Source organism: Pelmatolapia mariae, linkage group LG8 (assembly GCF_036321145.2).
Source record: "Pelmatolapia mariae isolate MD_Pm_ZW linkage group LG8, Pm_UMD_F_2, whole genome shotgun sequence".
Lineage (NCBI taxonomy): Eukaryota > Metazoa > Chordata > Actinopteri > Cichliformes > Cichlidae > Pelmatolapia > Pelmatolapia mariae.
In genome coordinates this window covers 20,738,898-20,760,508 of record NC_086234.1, presented here as the reverse complement: position 1 = coordinate 20,760,508, position 21,611 = coordinate 20,738,898, and the positions used below count along the sequence as shown (strand labels likewise).

The 21,611-nt window shown below is 39.9% G+C and overlaps 2 protein-coding genes across 2 annotated transcripts; one reads left to right on the top strand and one right to left on the bottom strand.

Moving 5' to 3' along the window:
• The first annotated feature begins 196 nt into the window (after nucleotides 1-196).
• On the top strand, nucleotides 197-5,734 carry nptx2b (neuronal pentraxin IIb). The gene is made up of 5 exons (XM_063481501.1): nucleotides 197-921; nucleotides 1,434-1,653; nucleotides 1,987-2,231; nucleotides 2,324-2,503; nucleotides 5,071-5,734. The coding sequence occupies exons 1-5, from the start codon at nucleotides 481-483 to the stop codon at nucleotides 5,299-5,301; spliced, it is 1,317 nt and encodes a 438-aa protein (XP_063337571.1). The 5' UTR covers nucleotides 197-480; the 3' UTR covers nucleotides 5,302-5,734.
• A 7,223-nt stretch (nucleotides 5,735-12,957) lies between these two features.
• Nucleotides 12,958-21,604, bottom strand: tmem130 (transmembrane protein 130). The gene is made up of 9 exons (XM_063482247.1): nucleotides 21,569-21,604; nucleotides 19,297-19,337; nucleotides 19,143-19,225; nucleotides 18,886-19,057; nucleotides 18,648-18,793; nucleotides 18,152-18,236; nucleotides 17,713-17,915; nucleotides 13,795-13,901; nucleotides 12,958-13,410 (listed from the first exon to the last, which is right to left on the bottom strand). Exons 2-9 carry the CDS (start codon nucleotides 19,302-19,304, stop codon nucleotides 13,270-13,272), a joined length of 945 nt encoding a protein of 314 aa, XP_063338317.1. The 5' UTR covers nucleotides 19,305-19,337; nucleotides 21,569-21,604; the 3' UTR covers nucleotides 12,958-13,269.
• Between the last annotated feature and the right edge of the window lie 7 nt (nucleotides 21,605-21,611).

Here is a 21,611-nt window from a genome sequence, read left to right as displayed (position 1 = left end):
ATCGACCACACCTTTCAATCCTATCAATTTCCGACAACGACTTAGAGTATTAGAGTCTTAATCAGCTTAACAAATCATCATTTAAGCAAACAGTTCACCTAGACTCGGTGACGTCAGCCTACTACAACACATCCAGGACTTTTCACAGACACCTTTTTTTGGTAATCCTCTTTATCGAGAGGAGCTGTCTGATGAGCACCACACTGTGCGCTCCGTTCGTGCCAGGAATAGTTCCGTTATCACAAGCCACATTAACAGGCTTACACTCCCCTGATCGGATTTTCCACTCCTGATTTTGCCGGTCGGACATCATGTCGCTACTTTGTAAAGATAGTTATACATGACGCTTTTTGCGCAGACCCGTTTGGAGTACACTTTTACGCACTGAACTCAACATCGGGCTCGCGTTGGAGTGCTGAGAATTTAACTGTGAGGTTTTCACCTCTTTCTTGACCTCTCTGAGCGACACAAGCCGCCGGTATGTTTTCACTCTTGTCCTGGATGTTATGTTTTTGTGCTCTGGGATGTGGTCAGCTAACAAACAGGCAGGCGGACGATGGAAAGCGCTACATTTGCCGGGCAATACCCCTCACGGGCGATGCCAGTTGCCCTGTGACTTTGCTACCCGAGTTAAATGCCGGGGGTCAAGAAGAAGAGCTCAGAAACACGGTCATGCAGCTAAGGGAGACGATTTTACAACAGAAAGAAACGATTTCCAAACAGATTGGCACCATCAACGAGCTTACCACCAAGCTGTCTCTGTGCGCGTCAGCAACCACCGATAGAAAGTACGACAAAGGGGGAACATGGGGCAAAGACAAACAAAACACGATGGGGGACGTTCCCGGGGATCCAAATGAAACTATCGACAATCTTGGAAAAACCATGCAGGGGCTCAAGGACCGACTGGAAAACCTTGAGGTAAGCATAATTGCGCAAAGCATTGTGCCAAAGCCCGAACCTAAAAACCTAGTTTGCTTACGGATTACGGATTTAAGGGGATTAAAACAAACTGTCGATTCGCACAAAAGCAGAGCGTGACTTCTAAGAATTGTTACTGAGTTTATCGTGGAGAATCAAAACAGTATGTGGGAAGAGATTATACAGCTAATTGGTTAATTTCCTGTGATGCAGGACCTCGTGTGACCTGCCTTCACTTTGCTTGCGCTTTCAATAAATTGAAGAGTCTTTTGTTCCTAGTCTTACCATGACTACCACACAGTATGAAAATACTCTGTTTCAAGCCCAGTATGTGCCTCCCACATTAAAATAAATGAGTGGATTCTCCTGACAGGAGAGGAAAACTGACTGAAAGACTTTTATTTAAACTTAATCTGTAAACCTGCCAATCAGTCACACAGAAGCTCACAGCTCTCAGGGGGGCTTAGTGCACATCCTGCTTATGATAACTGGTGATGTTGATTCTTCCTTAGCAACAGCAAATGAGGGCCAACATATCTGGAGCCTCGTTCCCCAGTGAGCTCCGTGACCTGCTGCAGCAACGTCTTGGAGAACTGGAGAAACAGCTCCTGAAAAAAGTCAGCACCTTGGAGGCGGAAAAGAGCATGCTGTCCAATGCCACAGCTGCCTACAGGCTGAAAACAGAGAGCACTCTAAACGCATTGGTAGAGCGGATCAATGAGTTGGAGAAAGGTACAGCCAAGCACAAGCTCACATATTTACATTACAATAGCTGTAGAGAACAAGAGGAAATGTTATTTTGAGATATAAATAGGTTTCAATGACATACAGCACATTGAACAGATTGGATGACTACACAGAGAATAGTGCCACACGAAAGGAAAATTACAAGAGTGGAGAAAGGCTGCTGCCCTCTGAAGTTTACTCTGAAACAGAGGGCAGCACTCAGAATAGTCAAGATGATCTTATGAATCACCAAAGGTGAAATAAGGGTGAAAAGATTTAGCCTCATGGGTCACCGCTCCCTCCTTACACCACGGGTCTTTTCTGCCGATCTTATTACAGGCGGAGGAGACTTCATATCCCCAGAGCAGTTTAAGCTGTCCCTGCCCCAGCGTACCAACTACTTGTATGGCCGTATCACCAAGAGCTTGCCAGAGATGTATGCTTTCACTCTCTGCATGTGGATCAAGTCCAGCGCTGGCCCTGGCATAGGCACGCCTTTTTCTTACGGTGTACCAGGGCAAGCAAATGAGATTGTGCTGATTGAATGGGGCAACAACCCAATTGAGCTTCTCATTAATGACAAGGCAAGTAATTAAATCAGATTGAAATAGTGATTTAGTAAAAATCATATTTGTACCAAAACACACGTTTCAAAATTATGTCTTTTTGACCCCAGGTTGCTCAGCTTCCCCTGGAGGTACGCGACGGCAGGTGGCACCACATCTGCATCTCTTGGACCACGCGAGATGGTCAGTGGGAGGCTTACCAAGACGGGGAGAAGCTGGGAGCTGGTGACAACCTGGCGGCCTGGCACCCCATCAAACCTGGAGGAGTGATCATCCTGGGGCAGGAGCAGGTAAAATGATACAGTAAAATCTTTGATGAATGTCTATTTTTAGATTCATCGTCAAAAAAAGAAAGTGTTGCAGCTATGTGCTCTCAACTCAACACACTCACATTACTGCAAGAAGAAAAAAACTTGAAAATGCTGTACCAAGCGCTTCGACTGATAAGACGCACTATTTATGAGGTGTCTCTGCAAATTGCAGATGGAAAGAAGAAAATTACCCAGATTTAAAGCGGCACAAATTAGATCCAGGCTGATTATCAGAACAAAACAATTAACAGAAACAACAGTGAATCTATCACTGCCCACAGATGCTGAGGTCTGTCGCTAAATGAATCAATGTATTATTACCTCTGCCAAGCAGGTAATAATGCATGTTTTTATTGACGTTTATTTGTGTCCCTTTTAATGGCTTTACACAAAACCTGCCCAGTCTATTTTCGTGACACTTCGTGTTGAGGGAAGAAGCCATTAAATATCTGGTGTGCATCCAGATCCCTCTTTAAAAGGCATGAATGGCCGTTTGCTGAGGCTTGTGGTCTTTGAGTGCTGTTATCGTTGTTTTAAAAAAAAAAATCGTATTACTGTTTAGTTCTGTAGGGAACATTTGGTATCCAAATCACTGCTAATCAAAGTTTACATAGCAGCATGCAGAATATTTATGTGATTGAAGGGAACCTAATTTCCACTTCCATATTTATATTCTTGGTTTCTGTTAGAGTAGCTTTGCATGATTCACAGTACAAAATAACTCCTCAGTTCCTCCTCTACCTGAGACGAGCCTTTTTACTCCTCTCCCTTTATAACCAGACTCCTTTTAAGCCAGCTTTCTTCTGAATGGCTGTCCCTTGCACTCTGTACAGTAGATCGGTTGGGACTGTTATTCTCACAGCCAGAGGTGTGTGTCTGAAATGACCATATTTAGTATATCCACTGTCTTTGACATCATACAGATTCAAGACTAGAAAAAACAGCATAACTCTGAGCATTTGGAGCCCTCTGAAGCCTGATCCTTTAGCTCACAGGGATTACTGGCACAAATGCTGACTGTTGTATATATGCATCAACACTGAACCTATAATTTTCGGTCTGTTAGTTGGTAACTCAGTTTGCTACCTTGCGCAATACTGAAATATCTGAGCCACTAGATGGGCACTTGAAGAGTACATACATCACCAAAGCCGATGTCAGTTCTCTGTCTTAATGATAATAATAATAATAATGGAATGCATTTATATATCGCTTTTCGAGACCCTTAAAGCACTTTACAATTCCACTATTCATTCACTCTCACACACTGGTGGAGGCAGGCTACAGTTGCAGCCACAGCTGCCCTGGGGCAGACTGACAGAAGCGAGGCTGCCATATTGCGCCATCGGTCCCTCTGGCCAACACCAGTAGGCGGTAGGTGAAGTGTCTTGCCCAAGGACACAACGACCAAGACAGACAGAGCTGGGGACCAATCAATAGGATTCATGAAATTTGGCTTGGTAGTTTTATCATACTCTTGATTGCAAACACATAAAACCACTGGACTTTATAGACTACACCTAACAAGGATTGCAACTGCAGTGCAGACAGATGACTGTGTCAGATGATTGCTTCAGGTCTTCAGGTCAAGCTTCTCAAAATTGTGTGAAGATGGTGTGAAAAGGTGCTTCAGCTGTAACAAGGACCAGCTTGACCAAGGTCAGGAGAACTGTTTGTCTAAGGACTTTGCACTCTTATCTGTCTACCACAACATTTTTCTACCAGATATGACAAATAAATATTAAGTATTTTTCATATTTTCATTTTGAAATCAACAGTTTTAAAATCCGTTTCCTAAGTTTTGTTTCTCAAGCAGTTTATCTGTCAAGGGAGAGAGATTGAGTGAGAATCTGAATGTGAGGCAGAGGCTGGCTTAAATAACTGAAGGCAAGCCTTTATTCCAAAACCACAGGAGATCACAGCAGGTGGCACACAGGGAAGCATGATAGATGCTTTGCCAAAGTGACATAGGAAAAACAGGACTATATAAACACAGAGGGCTGAACAAGGGAACACAGTGGGAACTAAAAGAATAAAAATGAAGGCACGAACCAAAAAACACACAACTGTAAAACTGAAAATTAAAAGAGAAGAAAAGAGTCAATAATATCACAAGAAAAAAAAACTCAACCTCTGTTAAAATAATAAATTAATCAAATCAGGAATTCAACAATTCAGTGAACACATAATCAAGATTACAAATGCCAGAAGAACAATAAAAGCCAAACAAAAACCAAATATATTAACCGTGAATCTAAAGTTCAAATCAACATGAATACCCATGATGCTCTCACGTGATTGCTTATATTTGTTAGTGTTACTAAATTATGAAACATAAAGTCTTTACAAAATGACAAATTTCTCAGAAAACAGATAAAGGACTTGACCTCGTGTCCAAGAGTACTTTAAAAGACAATACAAAAGTTTAATGAGCAATTCATTCCCACTGACTGGCTCTTCCTCCGCACTGGAACAGGTAATTACGTTTGATGATGTTGTTGTCGATGCGGTTTAAATTCACATCCTGCTGTTTATGGCTCTTCCAGGACGTGGTGGGCGGGCGCTTTGATGCCGGACAGGCTTTCGTGGGCGAGCTGAGTCAGGTGAACATTTGGGATCGCGTTCTGAAGCCCGTCGAGATCCAGTCTATGGCCAACTGCACTTCGTACGTCCCTGGGAATGTCGTCTCCTGGCTGGCGAGCAACGTCGAAGTTTTCGGGAGGGGAGCGTTCAAGCGGCCCTTGGAGATATGCCAGGAGAGGTTGCCCAACGCTTAAAAAAACCTCTCAGCCTGTCATTTGATTTGTTAATGTTTCCATCCATTCAACTTTTTTTATTTTAAGTAGTCTGTTCTTACTGTGAGGCAGCTTGTTCATTTTATTTTTTTATAGATGGATGCTTTTCGTAGTCTGGTTTACATTTACAGCTTTGGGATTACTGAACCAATTCTGAAAAAGGACAAAAAAAAGACCCCCTGAGATTACAGCTGTGACATTTTGACCATTTGGTGTGATCCAGCGTTCAGGGCCACACATCTAAGTGTGTATTGTTTCGGCCAGGCTGATCACAATCACCTCTGCTTGCTGTTTCCAGTGGCAATTAGAGCGCTCCTTAGTGACAGCAGTTTCTTCATCACGATTAGGATACTTGACTTCAACAGCCGCAGTAACATAGTCCCCGCAGGTATTGGTGCTAAGACGTAAAACGACCCCCCCCCCCCCCCCCCCCCCCCCCCCCCACACACACACACACACATACACACGCTCACTCCGAAGCTCTGGAGTAAAGAAAATCCACTCTAGTGCAGCACACTTGTAGTATGACAAACACATTAAGGTTCAGACCGACGTTGCCATTAACATGTGAGCGAGTGTTGCGTGCTGTGTAGGAGGAAAGATTAAAAGGGTGGCTAATGTTATGCCACCTCTTTAACCAGGCAATAGCACTGAGCCAACAGCAATCTGATCCTCACATGTTTGGCTCTTTTAAAGGGATAATACTAAAAAAAAAAAAAACCCAGAAAAGCCCAAAGACCATATTTCATGTGGCACTGATGGATGAAGCACATCAGCGATTGAACTAAATCTGTGTAAGACATGCTGCTGATTTCATTTTATAGCTTACGTAGTGAAAAACAAAAGTGAGATGGATATCTGTCACCAGTGCTGCTGCTCATCACTGTTCTCTCTTCCTGGCTTTTTCCATCATAGGAAATGGTGAATCATTTTGAAAACATACACACAGCTTCTGTGTTGTGAAGACGAAGAGTAAAAGAATCAATTAAAACCTTATAACATGTGCTTGAATGTAAATTTGAATGTAACTTTCCATTATGTAGCGTCTCTGTCCAGAAAAAAAAAGTATTTTTTTAATGTGGTCTGTTTTTAGCACATTTGTAAGGCTTTCTCCACCTTGTCCTGTGGCCTTTTCATATAAGTGCCATTAAATGTTTACTAAGTGTTTCCAAATGTTTACCATGTACAGAAAATGTTGAAAATAAAGATAATTATTCCTGCAAAATGAATTTACAAGTGAATACGAGTAATCTCTGTGAGACTTTGTTTAAAAAAAAATCATATGAATCTTATATGCCAGTTTTAAAACCATCTTGTTTGTGACAACGGTTAGGCGTCACACGAGTAAGACAGACTTACTGTCTTACGGCTGTTCAGACTCTGATGGCTTCAGTCAAACAGCAACAGATGTCCCAGGTGGATTTAGCAACTCTTAACAGATGAGAAAGGTCAGGGGTGACATCACGGACACTCTCCGTTAGACAAGACAAGTCTGCCATAGCCTTGAAACTACATGACACACATTCATTATTTGAGTTATTTAAGTTTAAGTTTCACTAAATCCAGAATTATGAAATCATATAGAATACCATCTTTTTATATGTTAGCTTAGCCGCCCAGCTTGAGCAAAACAAAGCAATCAGTTAAGTTTGACAGGTGAAAAATATTTGTTGCATTTCTCAATACCAAGAACTGTCAAAACCTGTTATACTCTAAGGGTCTTTGAAGATGGGAATATTAACTGTGCTCTTGTGAATTAGTAGCGAAGAATAATTTATATAATTCACACAGGTTGTTTTCAGGTTAGATAAGCATTTAAGAAGCTTAGACTGGTCAAAAGAAAGCAAACCCTTAAAGGTTCAGGACATAATAAAAAATAAGCTGGTTCTTAGCAGGTCTTAAAAATGTAATTGACACACAGAAGCAGTGTGTAAAAACTAAGTACACCCTTCCTGCTTCCACAGGAATTAAGAGGGTAAGTATCAGCCAGATGCTGCAAATCAAATCCACTTGATTAATTGATCATCAGCAAGTGTGGCCATTTCTATGAAAGCAGAAGCTTTTGCAGTTCGCTGCTCTGGAGCATTCAGGTATTTGGTAACACAATGCTAAGGAGGATAAACATCAGCAAGGAACCTAGTAGAAACAACTGTTGCTGCCCATCAATCAGGGAGGAGTCAATTAAAGTTTAATTAAACAAAAACTGAACAACAAAAGACTTGTTTGCCTGGAGAAAGCCATTTGCTATAAAAAGAACATTGCAGCATTGCTTAGGTTTGCAAAGTTGCATCTGAACAAACCAAAAAACATCTGGAACAATATACTCTGGACAGACAAGATCAAAGGGGAGATATGTGGCTGTAATGCACTGCACCACATTTGGGGAAAATCAAACATAGCATCTCAGCACAAAAACCTCATACCAGCTGTCAGGAATGGTGGTGGAGAGGTGATGATTTGTGTTTGTTTACAGACACAGGACCTGGGCCCCCTCATCAGTCACTGAGTCCACCATGAACTCCTCTGTGTACCAAAGTATTATAGATTTAAATGTGAGACCATCTATCCAACAGCTGAAGCTTGGCCCAAATTAACAGAATAAAAACAAAGAATCGGTGTGCTGCAATGGTTCAGACAAAGTCCAAATCCAGCACCCTGAGACTGTACTATAAACAGAAGGAAGGGTTTTAGTGAGTGTCAGAACGACTGTTCAGGATGAGACAACGAACGGCCAAGAGTACATCAGCAAAATGGCCACAACTCACTGTGTACTTAGTAAATACCTCAGGCAGCAGAAACCCAAGAAGAAGGAGAACGCGGAGGAACAATTCATGGAAGGACAGGCGCCTGCATGATATGTAGGACTGACAGATAGAGGAAGTAGCAGACATCCAGAAATCCTACCAGAGGCTAGACAAAGCTGAAAGACACAAAAGAGGCAAAAATCATGACAGCACAGGAACAACCTCTAAGTACAAGATCCATAGAGGCTGCGGTCTACCACACCAGGCAAGACCCCAGGTGGGGGCTGTTTAAAGACAATCCAGCACATAACAGAAGGATGCAAAATGCTAGCAGGCAGCGTATACATGGAACGCCATAACCAAGTGGCCGGCATAGTATACAGGAACATCTATGCAGAATATGGCCTGGAAGTTCCGAAGTCAAAATGGGAGACGCCCCCTAGGGTGGTCGAGAATGACTGAGCTAAGATCCTGTGGGACTTCCAGATACAGACGGACAAACTGGTGATGGCTAACAAACCAGACATAGTAGTGGTAGACAAACAGAGGAAGACGGCCGTAGTGATAGATGTAGTGATTCCGAATGAGAGCAACATCAGGAAGAAGGAACACAAGAAGCTGGAGAAGTAACAAGAGCTCAGAGAAGAGCTTGAGAAGATGTGGAGGGTGAAAGTCTCAGTGGTAATCGAAGCATTCGGTGCAGTGACCCCCAAGCTAGGGGAGTGGCTCCAGCAGATCCCAGGAACAACATCCAAGATCTCTGTGAGGGTCCTTCGCGGTATATTAGCTTTTCCTAGGACTGTGAAGGACCCTCAAGCTCCCAGGCCTCTGGTAGAGGACCTGAGCTTGAAAATTCCCCTGACCGCCCGCAGGGGCGAGAGGGGAATTTTATTTTATTTTTTGTTGCTTTCTGTTGGTTTATTTGTATTTTACCATGCCTGCATCTGTGCATGCATCCATATCAGTTATGGCACCTTGCCAATCAAGCTTGGTAGTGTTAGTTTATAACTTTCACTCTCTGGTCACTTTTGTCTCTCGCAGCTAAAACGCAGACCTTGAAGTTGCAAAAGATGGTGATGAAAAAAGAATCAAAGTTTGACATTTGAAAAGAGAAGAAAAGAAGCAAAAACAAACAAAAAACAAGTCCCACATGTCTAATTAAGTCATTTAATTTTTTTTACACATCAGTGATGTGATCCATACTATATGTATATTACATATATTTTCATATGTTTATATTGCCACATCCAAACCTCAAACGTTGGTTTCAGTAGATATGAGTGAATATAACAGAGCTGAAATTTAATGACAGATTTTTTTCTTAAAAAATGCGAACAGCTGCAGACTTTAACGGGTTTTTTTAGCTCAAGGTCATCCTGATATTCATCTTAGCATCTGCATCTCCCCGCAGTGTCTTTGACAACCAGCATTCATCAAAACACTCACAATTAATAATGCTGACGTCTCTAACAGAGAACACACTATCATTAAACACCATCAAGGTAAAAAACTGAATAAAAATAACGTGACTGACGCCAGAGGAGTTAGAAAAGATTCAAAGAGTTTATGTAAGGTCAACTTTTACAACTCTTCCTGTTTTTCTACTGAATTTGAATCAATCCTTTCTTTCATCTCAGGCTGATGCTTCATTTTGCAGTAATTAGAAACAATATCGCTTTATATTTTTTATGTTTCTATCACAAAGTTGAATTTAAATAATTTTGATTGAATTTGTTTTGATTACGATAAAGTCTTATTAAAAGAAGGTAATATGGCTCTGTGGAGGACAGGTCAGTCATTAACCCAGTAACTGCTGATGACACCACATTCATATTTGTGGTATTGATTTCTCAACAACAATTGGGTAATGGCTTAATCAGTAATAAAGAGAAAACAAACAAACCTGCATTCTGGTTTTACACAGGACTCAAACCCTGCCTTTCCAGGTGAAGGGCTTTTGTTGCCTAACCATGCCGTATCACTACTTTGCTTTTTAAACAAGTTTTTGCTATGCTCACTAGATCTGGCCTGAAAGACCTGTGATTGTCTCAAGCCTCGTGAGCTAAGCCTAAAAACAAATCCAGAGGAGGCGATTGAGTCTAGAACCATGTGAAAAACAAAGTACACCCTCATTTTATTCTAAAATATTGCACATTAGTACACACTCAAAAATAATCTGTCAGGGTTTGGGTCCGTGACCCAGTGTCTTGAGTTTATTTTTGATTTTCTTACATCATTGCAATAATGCTAAGTTCTTGTGCTATTATTTAGTCTTCTCCTCTTTGTTTAACGTTTAGTTATGCCCATGCTTGCATCTCCCTTGTATCTCCCTGTGCTTCATGTCTACCCAGTCGGTCACGTTTCTTGTCTGTGTGTTTCATGTTGTCAAGCTTGTGTTATTACGTCTTCGTCTCTCCATGCTTCCTGTTTTATTTTGAAAGGCCTGGTGTTTCCATGTTTAGTGTGTTAGGGTTTTACTTTTCCCTGTGGCGTCATGATCATTTGTGTCAGCTGTGTCTCCACTTCCCTCATTACCCTTCTGTCCTCTGTCGTCCTCTGTTCAGCGTTGGGTCATCTGTCTGTCTTTCTACATGTTTCTGTGAGTCTCGGCTTTCCATGTCTCAGGTTTTCTCTCAAGCGCCTGTTCACATTCATGTCCTCACGTTAGAGTGTTCATGTCACAGTTTTCATGTTTTAGTTTTTCTCAGTTTAGGTTTCCAGGTTAGTTTTTCTCCAGTTTGCCTTGCCTTGTTTTGACATCATAGCAATCAAACGGCTCGCTTTTTGTTACACTTAGTTTTTCTCCCGTGTCTGCATTTTTGTCCACACCTCAAACACACCGGCCTGCTCGGCTGTGACAAATCTGGTCCATACCAGGTTCTACAACTACTTAAAGACAGATGAAGAAGATGTGACGTATTATATTAGGTATGCATTTATTTAATAAAATAGCACTGTGTGTGTTAAACTAAGAACACCTCACCGCATGGTTCACTGGTACAAGCTAATGAAGTAATGGTTTTCTGTATGACTTTATCTCACATTGTTAGGACGTTTGGCCCATTTTTCTTTGCAGCAGTTCTTCACTTGTCCAGTTTTCTCATTTTAAAAATCTAAGTAAAGCAAACAAGTGGAAGACAAAGGAAGAAGTAAACTATTAAGATCTAAATGTCATGTCCTTAAAAATATGACAAAAATTGAGCAAAGACCTAAAAGAGGACCCAGAGATACATTTGGAAGGCTGTAAAGAAGTCATTCATACAGAAAGGAAACAGATCAAATTGTCATTAATATATATGGAGGACGTCAGAGAGCTGTACAACAGTGAGTGTCTACAGCCATCTGTAAGATGGGTTGGAAGCACAGAGTCCAGAGCCTGGACCTCAACATTATTGAAGCAGCCTGGGATCATCTTGACAGAGAACTGAACAAAAGGCAGCCAACAGCTAAAGAAGGACTTTGAATGTCCTTCAAGAAACCTAGAGAATGATTCTTGGAGACCCACTCAAGAGTATCGAAAAATGTGTTTTTGTGTAGAGTTGGCATGTTCTCCCTGTGTTTACATGGTTACTGTCCTTGGTCCTGAGTCTGTGGACTCATTGGTTTTGGTTTTGATTATTTTATGTTTTAGGTTCATTCTTGTTAGGAATTTCTTGTTCTCAGGTTTAGTTTGTTTTGTTTTCGAGCTCCTTTTGTTCTGTCTGTCTGCCTCCCTGTTGCCATGTCTTGTGTTAATCTCATGTCTGTGCATACCTGTTGTATTTCCTGTTTTATTTTGAAGGTCCTTGTCTTATGTCAGTGTGTTCAGTTTACGGTTCCCCTGTCTCGTCAGCTCTGATTTCTCCCAGCTGCGTTTCCCTCCTGTATCCCATTCCCTGATTGCCCCTGTGAGTATATAAGCCCTGTGTTTTCTCTTGCTTGTTGCTGCTCCGTCTGTGTTGTCTCCTCGAGGCTCCCTGTGTTTCTGCCGTATGATAGTTTCAGGTCAGTTTTGTTAGTTTTCTCAGTTTAGGTTTATCTGTGTGCCCTTCTCCGTTCCTCCTGCATTGTGTTCACCTCACAAAATAAAGCTCAATCTCCGCATCTACGTCAGTACCTGCATTTGGGTCCTTACCTCACCTCCACACGGCCTGCCGTGACAGTTTCTCTCTAGCTTTCTCCCACAGTACAAAGACACATATGGCATTAGGTTAATTGGTGATTCTAAATTGACCATAGGTGTGATCGTGAGTGATGTGTTTTGTGTTAGCACTGCAGCAGCTGACAGATTAGCAACCTGTCCAGGGTGTTGCCTGCCTATTGCCCTAAGACAGCTGTGATAGAAACTCTTGAATTGGTTAGATGAAAGAAAATGGATGAACAGGTTGATTTCCTGTCCAGTGACACCAAAAACATGTTACCTACCACAACCATGTTCATGACATGACCCCAAATTTCAATGTAACATTCATTCATAGTCCATTGAATTGTATCAATATAACTGATACAAAACACAAGGTTTATAAAAGATAAACAGCTTCACATGTACTTTCTGTAAAGTTCTAAGTAGAAGTTGTTCAGATAAATATGCTCATTTGAATTGTGAACCTGAGCATCAGGCATGATAGGACAGAGTCAAGTATTAGCTCTCTGCAAAAAAAGAAATCTTGTGCAGCTGTGCCTCAGCGTTTAGGACTGCAAGATGAAGGTCAAAACAAATATTTAATTGTTTTTCTGGAAAGTAACACCGACGCAAGGCCTAGATTCATACATCAATTAAAAACATGGAATAAATGAGTGGTCCAATCCATTCACAGCATGATTATTAACACTCATTGTTTAAACATGACCCGCGCTTGAGCTGTTAATTTTTTATGAGTTTATTTGAATGTCAGCCTGAGTTCTGTGACTCATTAATTGATCGCCATCATTATTTTATGACAAATACAGTGTTTGACCTATTAGCCTACTGAACATTGGCCGTGAAACCACCAATTAACCCAGCTTAGAGGATAGTTCTAAATACATACAGGCACTTTATTTCTTCTTTTTGTTTTTCAAAATGCAATATCAAGCTACTTGATCATGCACATATTAGCAAAATATATCTATAATCACACATGCAAGATATGCAGGGTCACAGTTACTAGCAGTTTTAGATTTTTCTTTGCCAAATACATGTGTATGCAGCCACAATAAGAGGACAGAAAGAGAAGCAGTGTGCTGGTTAAGAGCGGCCTTGAGTCCCATATTGCAACAGGAGTGGCTCTTTCTCTGCTTTCTCAATGTTGGAGAGCTTTAAAAGAATTAAGCTTTGACCATCAGATTCTTGGTTCTTCAGAAATACAGCATTACTGGAAGCAGCAATCTGCAAAATAACATTTACCAGAAAAACGTCAGCCAGCTTCAAAGTTGCTTTTAGATAAAAATGCAGTATCACAGTTAAGTAGGTTCAAATATCTGAGCATATGTGGTTTATAGTTTGTTGTTGTTCAAGTGTGATTTATTTCTGGAAATAGGCAGCCTCCTTGTGGTCATACACAGCAATTAACTGCAATCACTGGCACTCGTTGAGCTATTGTAAACTAGGATAATAGGCTATTTGCTTAAACTCTAACCACTGGGATATACAGTATTGATGAGGTACACAATTTTATAATCATTTACTGATATGGCCTTTAAAGTTTTTGAAGGGTTTGCATTGTGCCTTTATCTTGTTAATACGTGGTTAATGAACCACAAACATGTGTACCTTAAGTTTGTTGTGATGATGAGGGTGACAGGCGATGACTGTGATGAAGGAGAACGTTGCCACAAGAATGGCAGCACATGACAGGATGAAGAAAATTTGAGCACCATCTGTAATTAAGGAAGAAAGAAGCAGACAGAGTGTGGGTCTGTTGTTAACGATGCAGTAAAAACAATTATAAGCAATTGAAACAATTATATCTCATATACTTATTCTATGAGTCTCTACTCTCCATGCTACACACTGTAACTAGAATGCTGTGTTGGCTCTTTATTGTAAATGAATATGGTGGTTTTAGAAAGCGTACAATTTTCTTACTGGCTTTATGACCCTGTTCGGTATAATGATAGAAGAAAGTGAGGCACTCTGTTGTGTGTTAAGTAGCACAACACACTCTAAAACTGAGTCTAAAGTTCCAAATTTGTCCCAGAAAATCTGCGTTTCTGAGTAAGTAGGAAGCGGACGCTAATTTTGGCTCAATAGAAACTTTAGTAAAATCACAACAACGAATCAATTGAGGACAGCAGACATGTTTGGACCAGCCTACTCTGATACGCTTGGATTCCTCCATTTTCACTCTTTCATCTGTGTCTGTTGAACTAACACAGCTAAACAGCACATGAAACACCTCATGACACAGTACAGCTGACCTTTGTTTCAAAATATTTTGCTGTATTGATTTAGATTTATTGTGATTGAGTCAAACTTTATTAAAGCAGAAGGTACACAATGACTAATACAAAAATAGTTCATATTTAGAGCCAAGAGAACTTTGCAAATCGCCTTAAACTTGCTAATTCATTTTACAACTCCAGTTTCAAAAAAGTTGCTGTTCTAGTTTTGTTTCATTGTGTTCAGTAGCATGTGTATGTTTCCACATGCTATAATGCTTGGAACAAGACCAACATTGCATAGAAAAATGCATTAAAAGGGAAAATAATTGACATGAACATCAGTTCAAAATTCACAGAAAGGTAAAGCATGTGAAGGTATTCATCTGAAATTTACGAACATTGTCCAGATATGCTTATCAATGTGTTTACAACCTGAAATGTTTGGACCAGCTATGAAGCATTAAAAGTGCAGTTTATCTGCAATTTCTATGAGCTAAAGGAGCGATGGTTAAAAAAAAAAGCCAAAAATACTTTAAGGATTTTTATTAATAAATGTTAAAAGTTGCAATGCTGGATAAAATGTGAATAAAAATAGAATGCAGTGATTTGAAAATCTCATAAACCCACACATTATTCATAATAAAACACAGAAAACATATCAAACGTTTGACCTGAGACATTTTACTGTTTCATAAAGAGTAATGGCTTATTTTGAATTTGATCGCAGCAGCGCATCTCAAAAAAGTTAGTTCCGGAACAGTAAAAGGATGGAAAAGTAAGTGGTAATAAAAGAAACCACTGGAAGAACATTTTGCAACTAATTAGGTTGAAAGCGGTTCACCAGTAAGCAAAAACTGCATCAAGAAATTGTGGAACGTTCCTCAATGTAAAATTGGGAACATTTTGAATCATCAATATCTTTAAAGGATAGAGAAATCTATGCGCAATGCGGATCTCGTCTTTAGGCAGGATCATTGGACGGGCTGAGGAAGCTCTATCATGCATGAAGACGACGTATGTAAAAATTAAGTCAAATCAAGAAATGCTGCCATCTTCTCTGAGCCATTTAACATGAACTGAAGCAAAGTGAAAAAGTGTTCCGCTATAAGACAAATCCATTTTCTTTCACTTCTCTGATTCAGGGTTGTAGGGGGCTGGAGCCAATCCCAGCTGTCATGGGGCAGAAGGCAGAGTACATCCCAAGACAGGTTGCCCTTCTGTCACAGACTAATTGGCTAACAAAGAGAGGCAAACATCCATTCACACTCACATTCATGCCTATGATCAGTTTAAAATCATCAGTAAGCCTAAACTCAAGCATAACTTTGTATTCTGGGGGAAAGCTGGAATACCTGGACAGAACCCAGACAAACACAGGGAGAACATGTGTACTCCACACTCAAAAGGTCCCAAACTGCAACAGTGTGTCGCCCATCATACAAATCAAAGTTCGCAGCTGTTTTTGTAAAACATGGAAAACATTCACATTCTCTGGACTGAAAAGGAAAGAGACCTTCTGGCCTGTTATCAGCACTCAAGCCTGCATCTCTGATGGAGCTGCATTAGTGCCTATGGAATTGTTAGCTGCACATCTGGAAAGGCACCATCAGTGCTGAAAGGTATGTAACATATGATCCAACCAGAAGGTGTCTTTTTTTGGAGCAGGCGTTTCTTATTCAACAACACAGTGCTAAACCCTCACTGCATCTCTTACACATGGCTTTGTAGTAGAAGAGCACAGGTGATGAATGTGCCTGTCTGCAGTCAAGACTTTTCACTGGTTAAAAACATTTGGCACATAATGAAATAAAGAATGCAACAGAGTAGAGGACTGTTGAGCAGCTAGAATCCAATGCAAGAATGGAGCAATGTTCCTCTCCCAAAGCTCCAGCAGCTGCTCTCGTCAATTCCCAGATGTTTACAGACTGTTGTTAAAAGAAGACGGAACGCTACACAGTGTTGAAGATGGCCAACGTTAAATTTCACCTCATATCTTTCTTAACATTGAGCTTTTTCTCAGTTTAAACATCCGTATGTTATAGTGTGAATGGAATATGTGATTTAAAAATCTTTGCATTATGTTTTTATTTACATTTCACACAACACCCCAACTTTTTTTATTGATGTATAAAAAGTAAAACAGTAAAAAGTAGATTTAGTAAATTTACAAATTTAGGGGGTGCTGATGATATTTGGCATTTCTGACAGTTCATTCAGAAAAGAAAATAGACAAGATATCAAATATTTGCTGTGCTTTTGTTTCATTTATGTCTCCCATTCCTTCAGTTATCCAGTAACCTTTTTAATTAACTCTGAGTTAATAAGTGAAAATGAAACCTCTTACTACAGGCTGCCACAAAGAGAGGAAAATGCAGCTGTTGCATTTTGTGTTCCATGTTATACTTTTTGAACAGTAAAAATATGGTTTTCTACACAGGGTGAAGTGATTTGTCATGCAGCATAAACAGGTTGTAAATGTTATGGGAGTAATTAGGGAGTCTTAACGTTTGATCATATGTGAAACTTCAACCTGCCTCCCTTGTTTTAGATTAGTAAAGCTGGCCTGAACACCTTGGATGTCCCCTTTTTTTCCCAGGTTGGCCCTTCAGGTTTACCTATAGCAGCAGTCAGTTGGCTTCCTGTTAGGTGCATTTAGAAGTCATTAAGCAGAATCCATTCTCAGCACTCAAAACTGAATATGCTGCTGAATCGTGAGCTCCTCTGTGTCATTTATGATCAAGTAGCTTGGTTCCGCTAACTTTCCCAATAAATTCATCTCCCAACTCCTCGGTACTCTGTAGTACTAATGAAGCTATTAGGAAGATGCAGTCTTATGTTGATGAATGGGGCCAATCTAGCTTTCCAAAGTTTTCCGGCTTTCTTAACTTTTTAACTTTTATTTCTGTTCTTTCTTTATTCTTTTGTATTTTTCAGCTGTGCTTTGGTTAGGCTTTGATTAGGTTTTGGTTTTGGTTGGGGTGTGAAAAGTTTACTGCTTGAGTTAAAAAACAATGATTAAATCCAGCAGAGCAAGTCTGGCAGGGAGCACTCAACATACACTTTTCCCGTGTGAGTTTCAGCTGTGTTTTCTGATATCATGACAGTGCATTTTTTGACGTTATCCAACACATTTTGTAACAAGGTTTCTTCTAAACGATCCTCTGCCCTAAAAGCATTTCGCTGCCACATCAGTTTATGTCTTTTCTTTCTCTTCTTCCCTATGTCCTCTGCTTTAATGTCACAGAAAGCAACATGTCTGCATTACATGCCTGCAGGTATTTCTGCTGGTGGGTGGGTGGATACTCACTGTTTCTCCTGACGTAGAGGCTGAAGGAGGTCTGCAGCTTACTGATTTCGTTCCGGACACTGATGTCCAGACAGTGGTAGCCGGCAGAGGCGAAGGTGTGGTTCAGTTTCAACATGTTGTCATACAACATGGTCAGCGTGCAGCCTTCCGTCACGTCCGGCATGCAGTTGGGGAGAAAACGCCAGCAAACCCATATGGGAGGACTAAAATCACACACACACACACACACACACACACACACACACACACACACACACACACACACACACACACACACACACACACACACAGGATTGAGGAGCTTTTCTTTATAATACAATGACAAAATTAATATTAAATAAAAAGCTGAATGGAAAAGAAAGGGCACTATTCAGGCTCACACTATTTTAAACTTGCATTGATCTAATATATAGCAATGTTCCTGGTAAACGCAGCTCACCTTCCATCAACATGAAAAATCAGACTGACGTCCTGTGACACCTCATATTCTGATGGCCCCTTCAGCTCGATGTTCTTGATGGCATCTACAAATAAGTTTTAGCTATTAGTCATTTTGTTCTTTAGTGGGAAAACTTTACAGAAGTGTTCTAGTTTCCCCACACAAAGACCACAAAGATCAAGATGATAGCATTTTGGAAATTTTTCCCTACATAAATCACATTAATTCAACTTAATTTCACTCCATCTATGCCCCTTCTGCACCATGAACTCCCTCCCTCAAGCTTAAGAAGTACTACTTTGAAACCACCTTAACTTAGAATTGCTACAAAATCTGCTTTCTTATGAATCCTGATAGTTACATCAGGTCATCATGTCACGGTTCAAATTAAATTTTCCAGGAATGTTCAGCCTACAGCAGACTGCTTTTTCCTATTGAAAATGGAAAAAGTTATACTGGAATATATTAATGCATATATGAATTCAAAGCCACAAACCAAGCACTTGAACATCTGTGGAGTAGACTTCGGTGACCGGAGGTGAATATTTGGTCACATTTGCTCCCACTTTCAACCACATTGTGTAGTTTCCTGATTCTGGGTAATAATAGCGGACAACCGGCTCAGTGCCGTTAATCACTTGTCTGTATCAAAGATCAAAAAAGAATATGAGACAAAGAAAATCATCTCTGACATTTTTTTGAAAATCTATATTTAAAAGTGTAAGAAATCATACCCGTTCCCTAAGTCCCAAGTATAGGTGAACTTTGCTGAGCTGAAATTCTTTTGGGGATCAAAGAGTTCAAACATCGTCTCTGTGGGAACATCTGACGCCAGTTCACCTCTGTCTCTCACATAGGTGGCATTTCCCTCCATTTGATAGAAAACAAGCTTCCCTTCAATATTTTCTAGTCAAAAGAGAAGCTGTATTTAGTTGCGGAGTCAAGAAGAATGAACAGTAAAAGAGAGACAGATAGAAAATGGATGACATACTCAAATCTATCAAAGACTCTGTAGTCTCTGTTCCACCCAGGAGAACCAGTATGGGAAGCATCAACATCCACACGATGTGTTTTCTGGAAGCACGCGTATGAAAGTTTGAAAACGTGTCAGTTAATGATGTTAATGTGGTGGATGTTCGACTTACCCGTCCATATCTGCTCGTCCTCTCACAGTATGAAGCTAGTTCTGAAAACAGCAGTCGAGTGACATTGGGGAAAAAGGATGGAAGGCTGTTACTTCTGGTCAGTGAGATTCAGAGATAAGAACTGTAAAGGCTTGAAATCATAACCATGCGTTTCAATCACATGGATGATGAGCAACAATCGGCTTTTGAGTAGGTGGTTCCGGCCTGGGTCACATTACTGTCAGTTACATGGGACAACTTCTTAAATGTGGTGGGTTTATCTCTGTGTTTATTGTATCTGGAAATTATCATCAGCTCAACAAAAATTGCACAACTACTGACTTGTTACTGGGACAGTACTTAAATTGAGTTAACCCTAAAGAAGACTGAAGCATGAAATAATTGCCAGAAAATTTTCATTTTTATTTTTTTAAACTTTAGTGTTCATCAAACCTTCTGACATTTTTTTTTTAAAGAGAGAAGTTAATTTGTATCATTTTTGCTTCATTTGGCCTTTTTTTTTGCAATTGTAAGAGGGTTACAAAAACAAATCACAAAGACGTACGAGATATACGTATGAGATATGACACACTGACATATGACAAACATTCAAGACATTTTTCTCCTTTTTCCAGTCATTACTGGAAAAAGTCAAACAATAAAATATAAAACATAATATACACATAATAATAAATAATCGTCAGTTACAGGGCTAGGTTTACTGTTAATTTTCTTTTTTTTCTTTGCTTTTTTAAATCTCTCTTACATGCAATGTAGGATGCAATGTAAAACATGGAATCTGGTCAAATGACATACTTGGTTATTTTCCTAAATGATTGTAATTTAACTAACCTATAGATAAAATCCTAAAGGTCTTGCTTCACTTAGAGTTGAATTTTTCCCTCTTTATTTTGCACACTCTGTCACCAGTAGCAGTCAGGCTGTTAAGGTTCCAATAAAATGTAAAAAATGTATAGAAAATAATTTAACTTTTCATTTGTCCATTTCTTTCACACAGTTGTGTTTTAAATTTGCGGTTACAGAAAAAAAAATCACTAATGTGTAGCAAGATGACATGCTGCTGAGACCTATTGTTCTGGAAACTACTACCAAGGTGGGTTTGAGTTCATCTGCAGGTGTAGTGCTGCATGTCTCTGGACACATTTTACCATGACAAAAGATACAGTTACGCAACTTTACAAGTCCATTGCTGATATCTAAATGAAGGCTAGTTTCAATGATGGGTGTGGTTTGCAACTCACTGGCATTGAGATTGCTGTGATTACGTCACAGAAGGTTCAGATAGTTTTAAAGCTTGTTAGTGTGGGAGATCTTAGACCATTTTTAAGCACTGAGAAAGCAGCAGGCTCAGTGTAAATCAGCATAAATTGTACCTGCTTTGAACTTAACTGCACATGAAGTGAATACTCAACTGGAGTGTGACAGTTGCATTCACCTCTCAGTATTCATGTTTATAACTTCCATGCATCCATCTTCTTCCACTAATTCAATTCAGGGTCATGGGGGAGTAAATATGTCAACAGCATATGCATGTACTTAAACAGAGCATGCTGGTTTGTGAAATATACACATATTGTGTATAAATAAAGATACATTATCCAAGAGAGTGCTGCAAATTGCATTGTTAAATAATATGTACATTACCTGAAGGTTTACAAGCTGATCCTGAACATTGATATAGTATGTGTCAAAATATGGCAGTGTATTTTTAACTGTAAATCAGTCCGGATTTACCACTACTAGGCTAATAAAGTCCTAGTTTTTTGTACTACTGCTTTGGATGGATAGGTCTTCCTAATTACTCATTAAAATCCCCAAACGTATAGTCAATCGTTTAAGAACTCATAGGTTGATGGGATATTGATGATGAATCACAATTATCTGGCCCACATAACATAAGAAATATACCCACTGACCTTTCATGTACAAAGATAATATTCTGATGCATTTCACCTGTTGAGAGCTACTGATGGTGTATTCAGCATTAGAGGTTAAAAATCGCGACTAACTAAAGTTTAAAGAGAAGACTAGTTTGAGTTGAGAAATAATACGAATTCTCGTTAAAGCACAGATTTCCATTAAACCTTCTACGACTTTTTCATGGTCCAAAACCTCCTTCGTCATTTTGACAGTACTAATTATTGTACAGCAGCGCCCTCTCCAGGCCAAAAGCAATATTATATCTAAAACCCACTGACAAAATACGTCACATTTCTATGGTGTTTTTCGCTAACAGCCCTGAGAATGAACAGCCCACAGCTTTCTAACTCACCAGCTGAGAACTTTGACCTGTGTAACACCTCTTGTGACGTCAC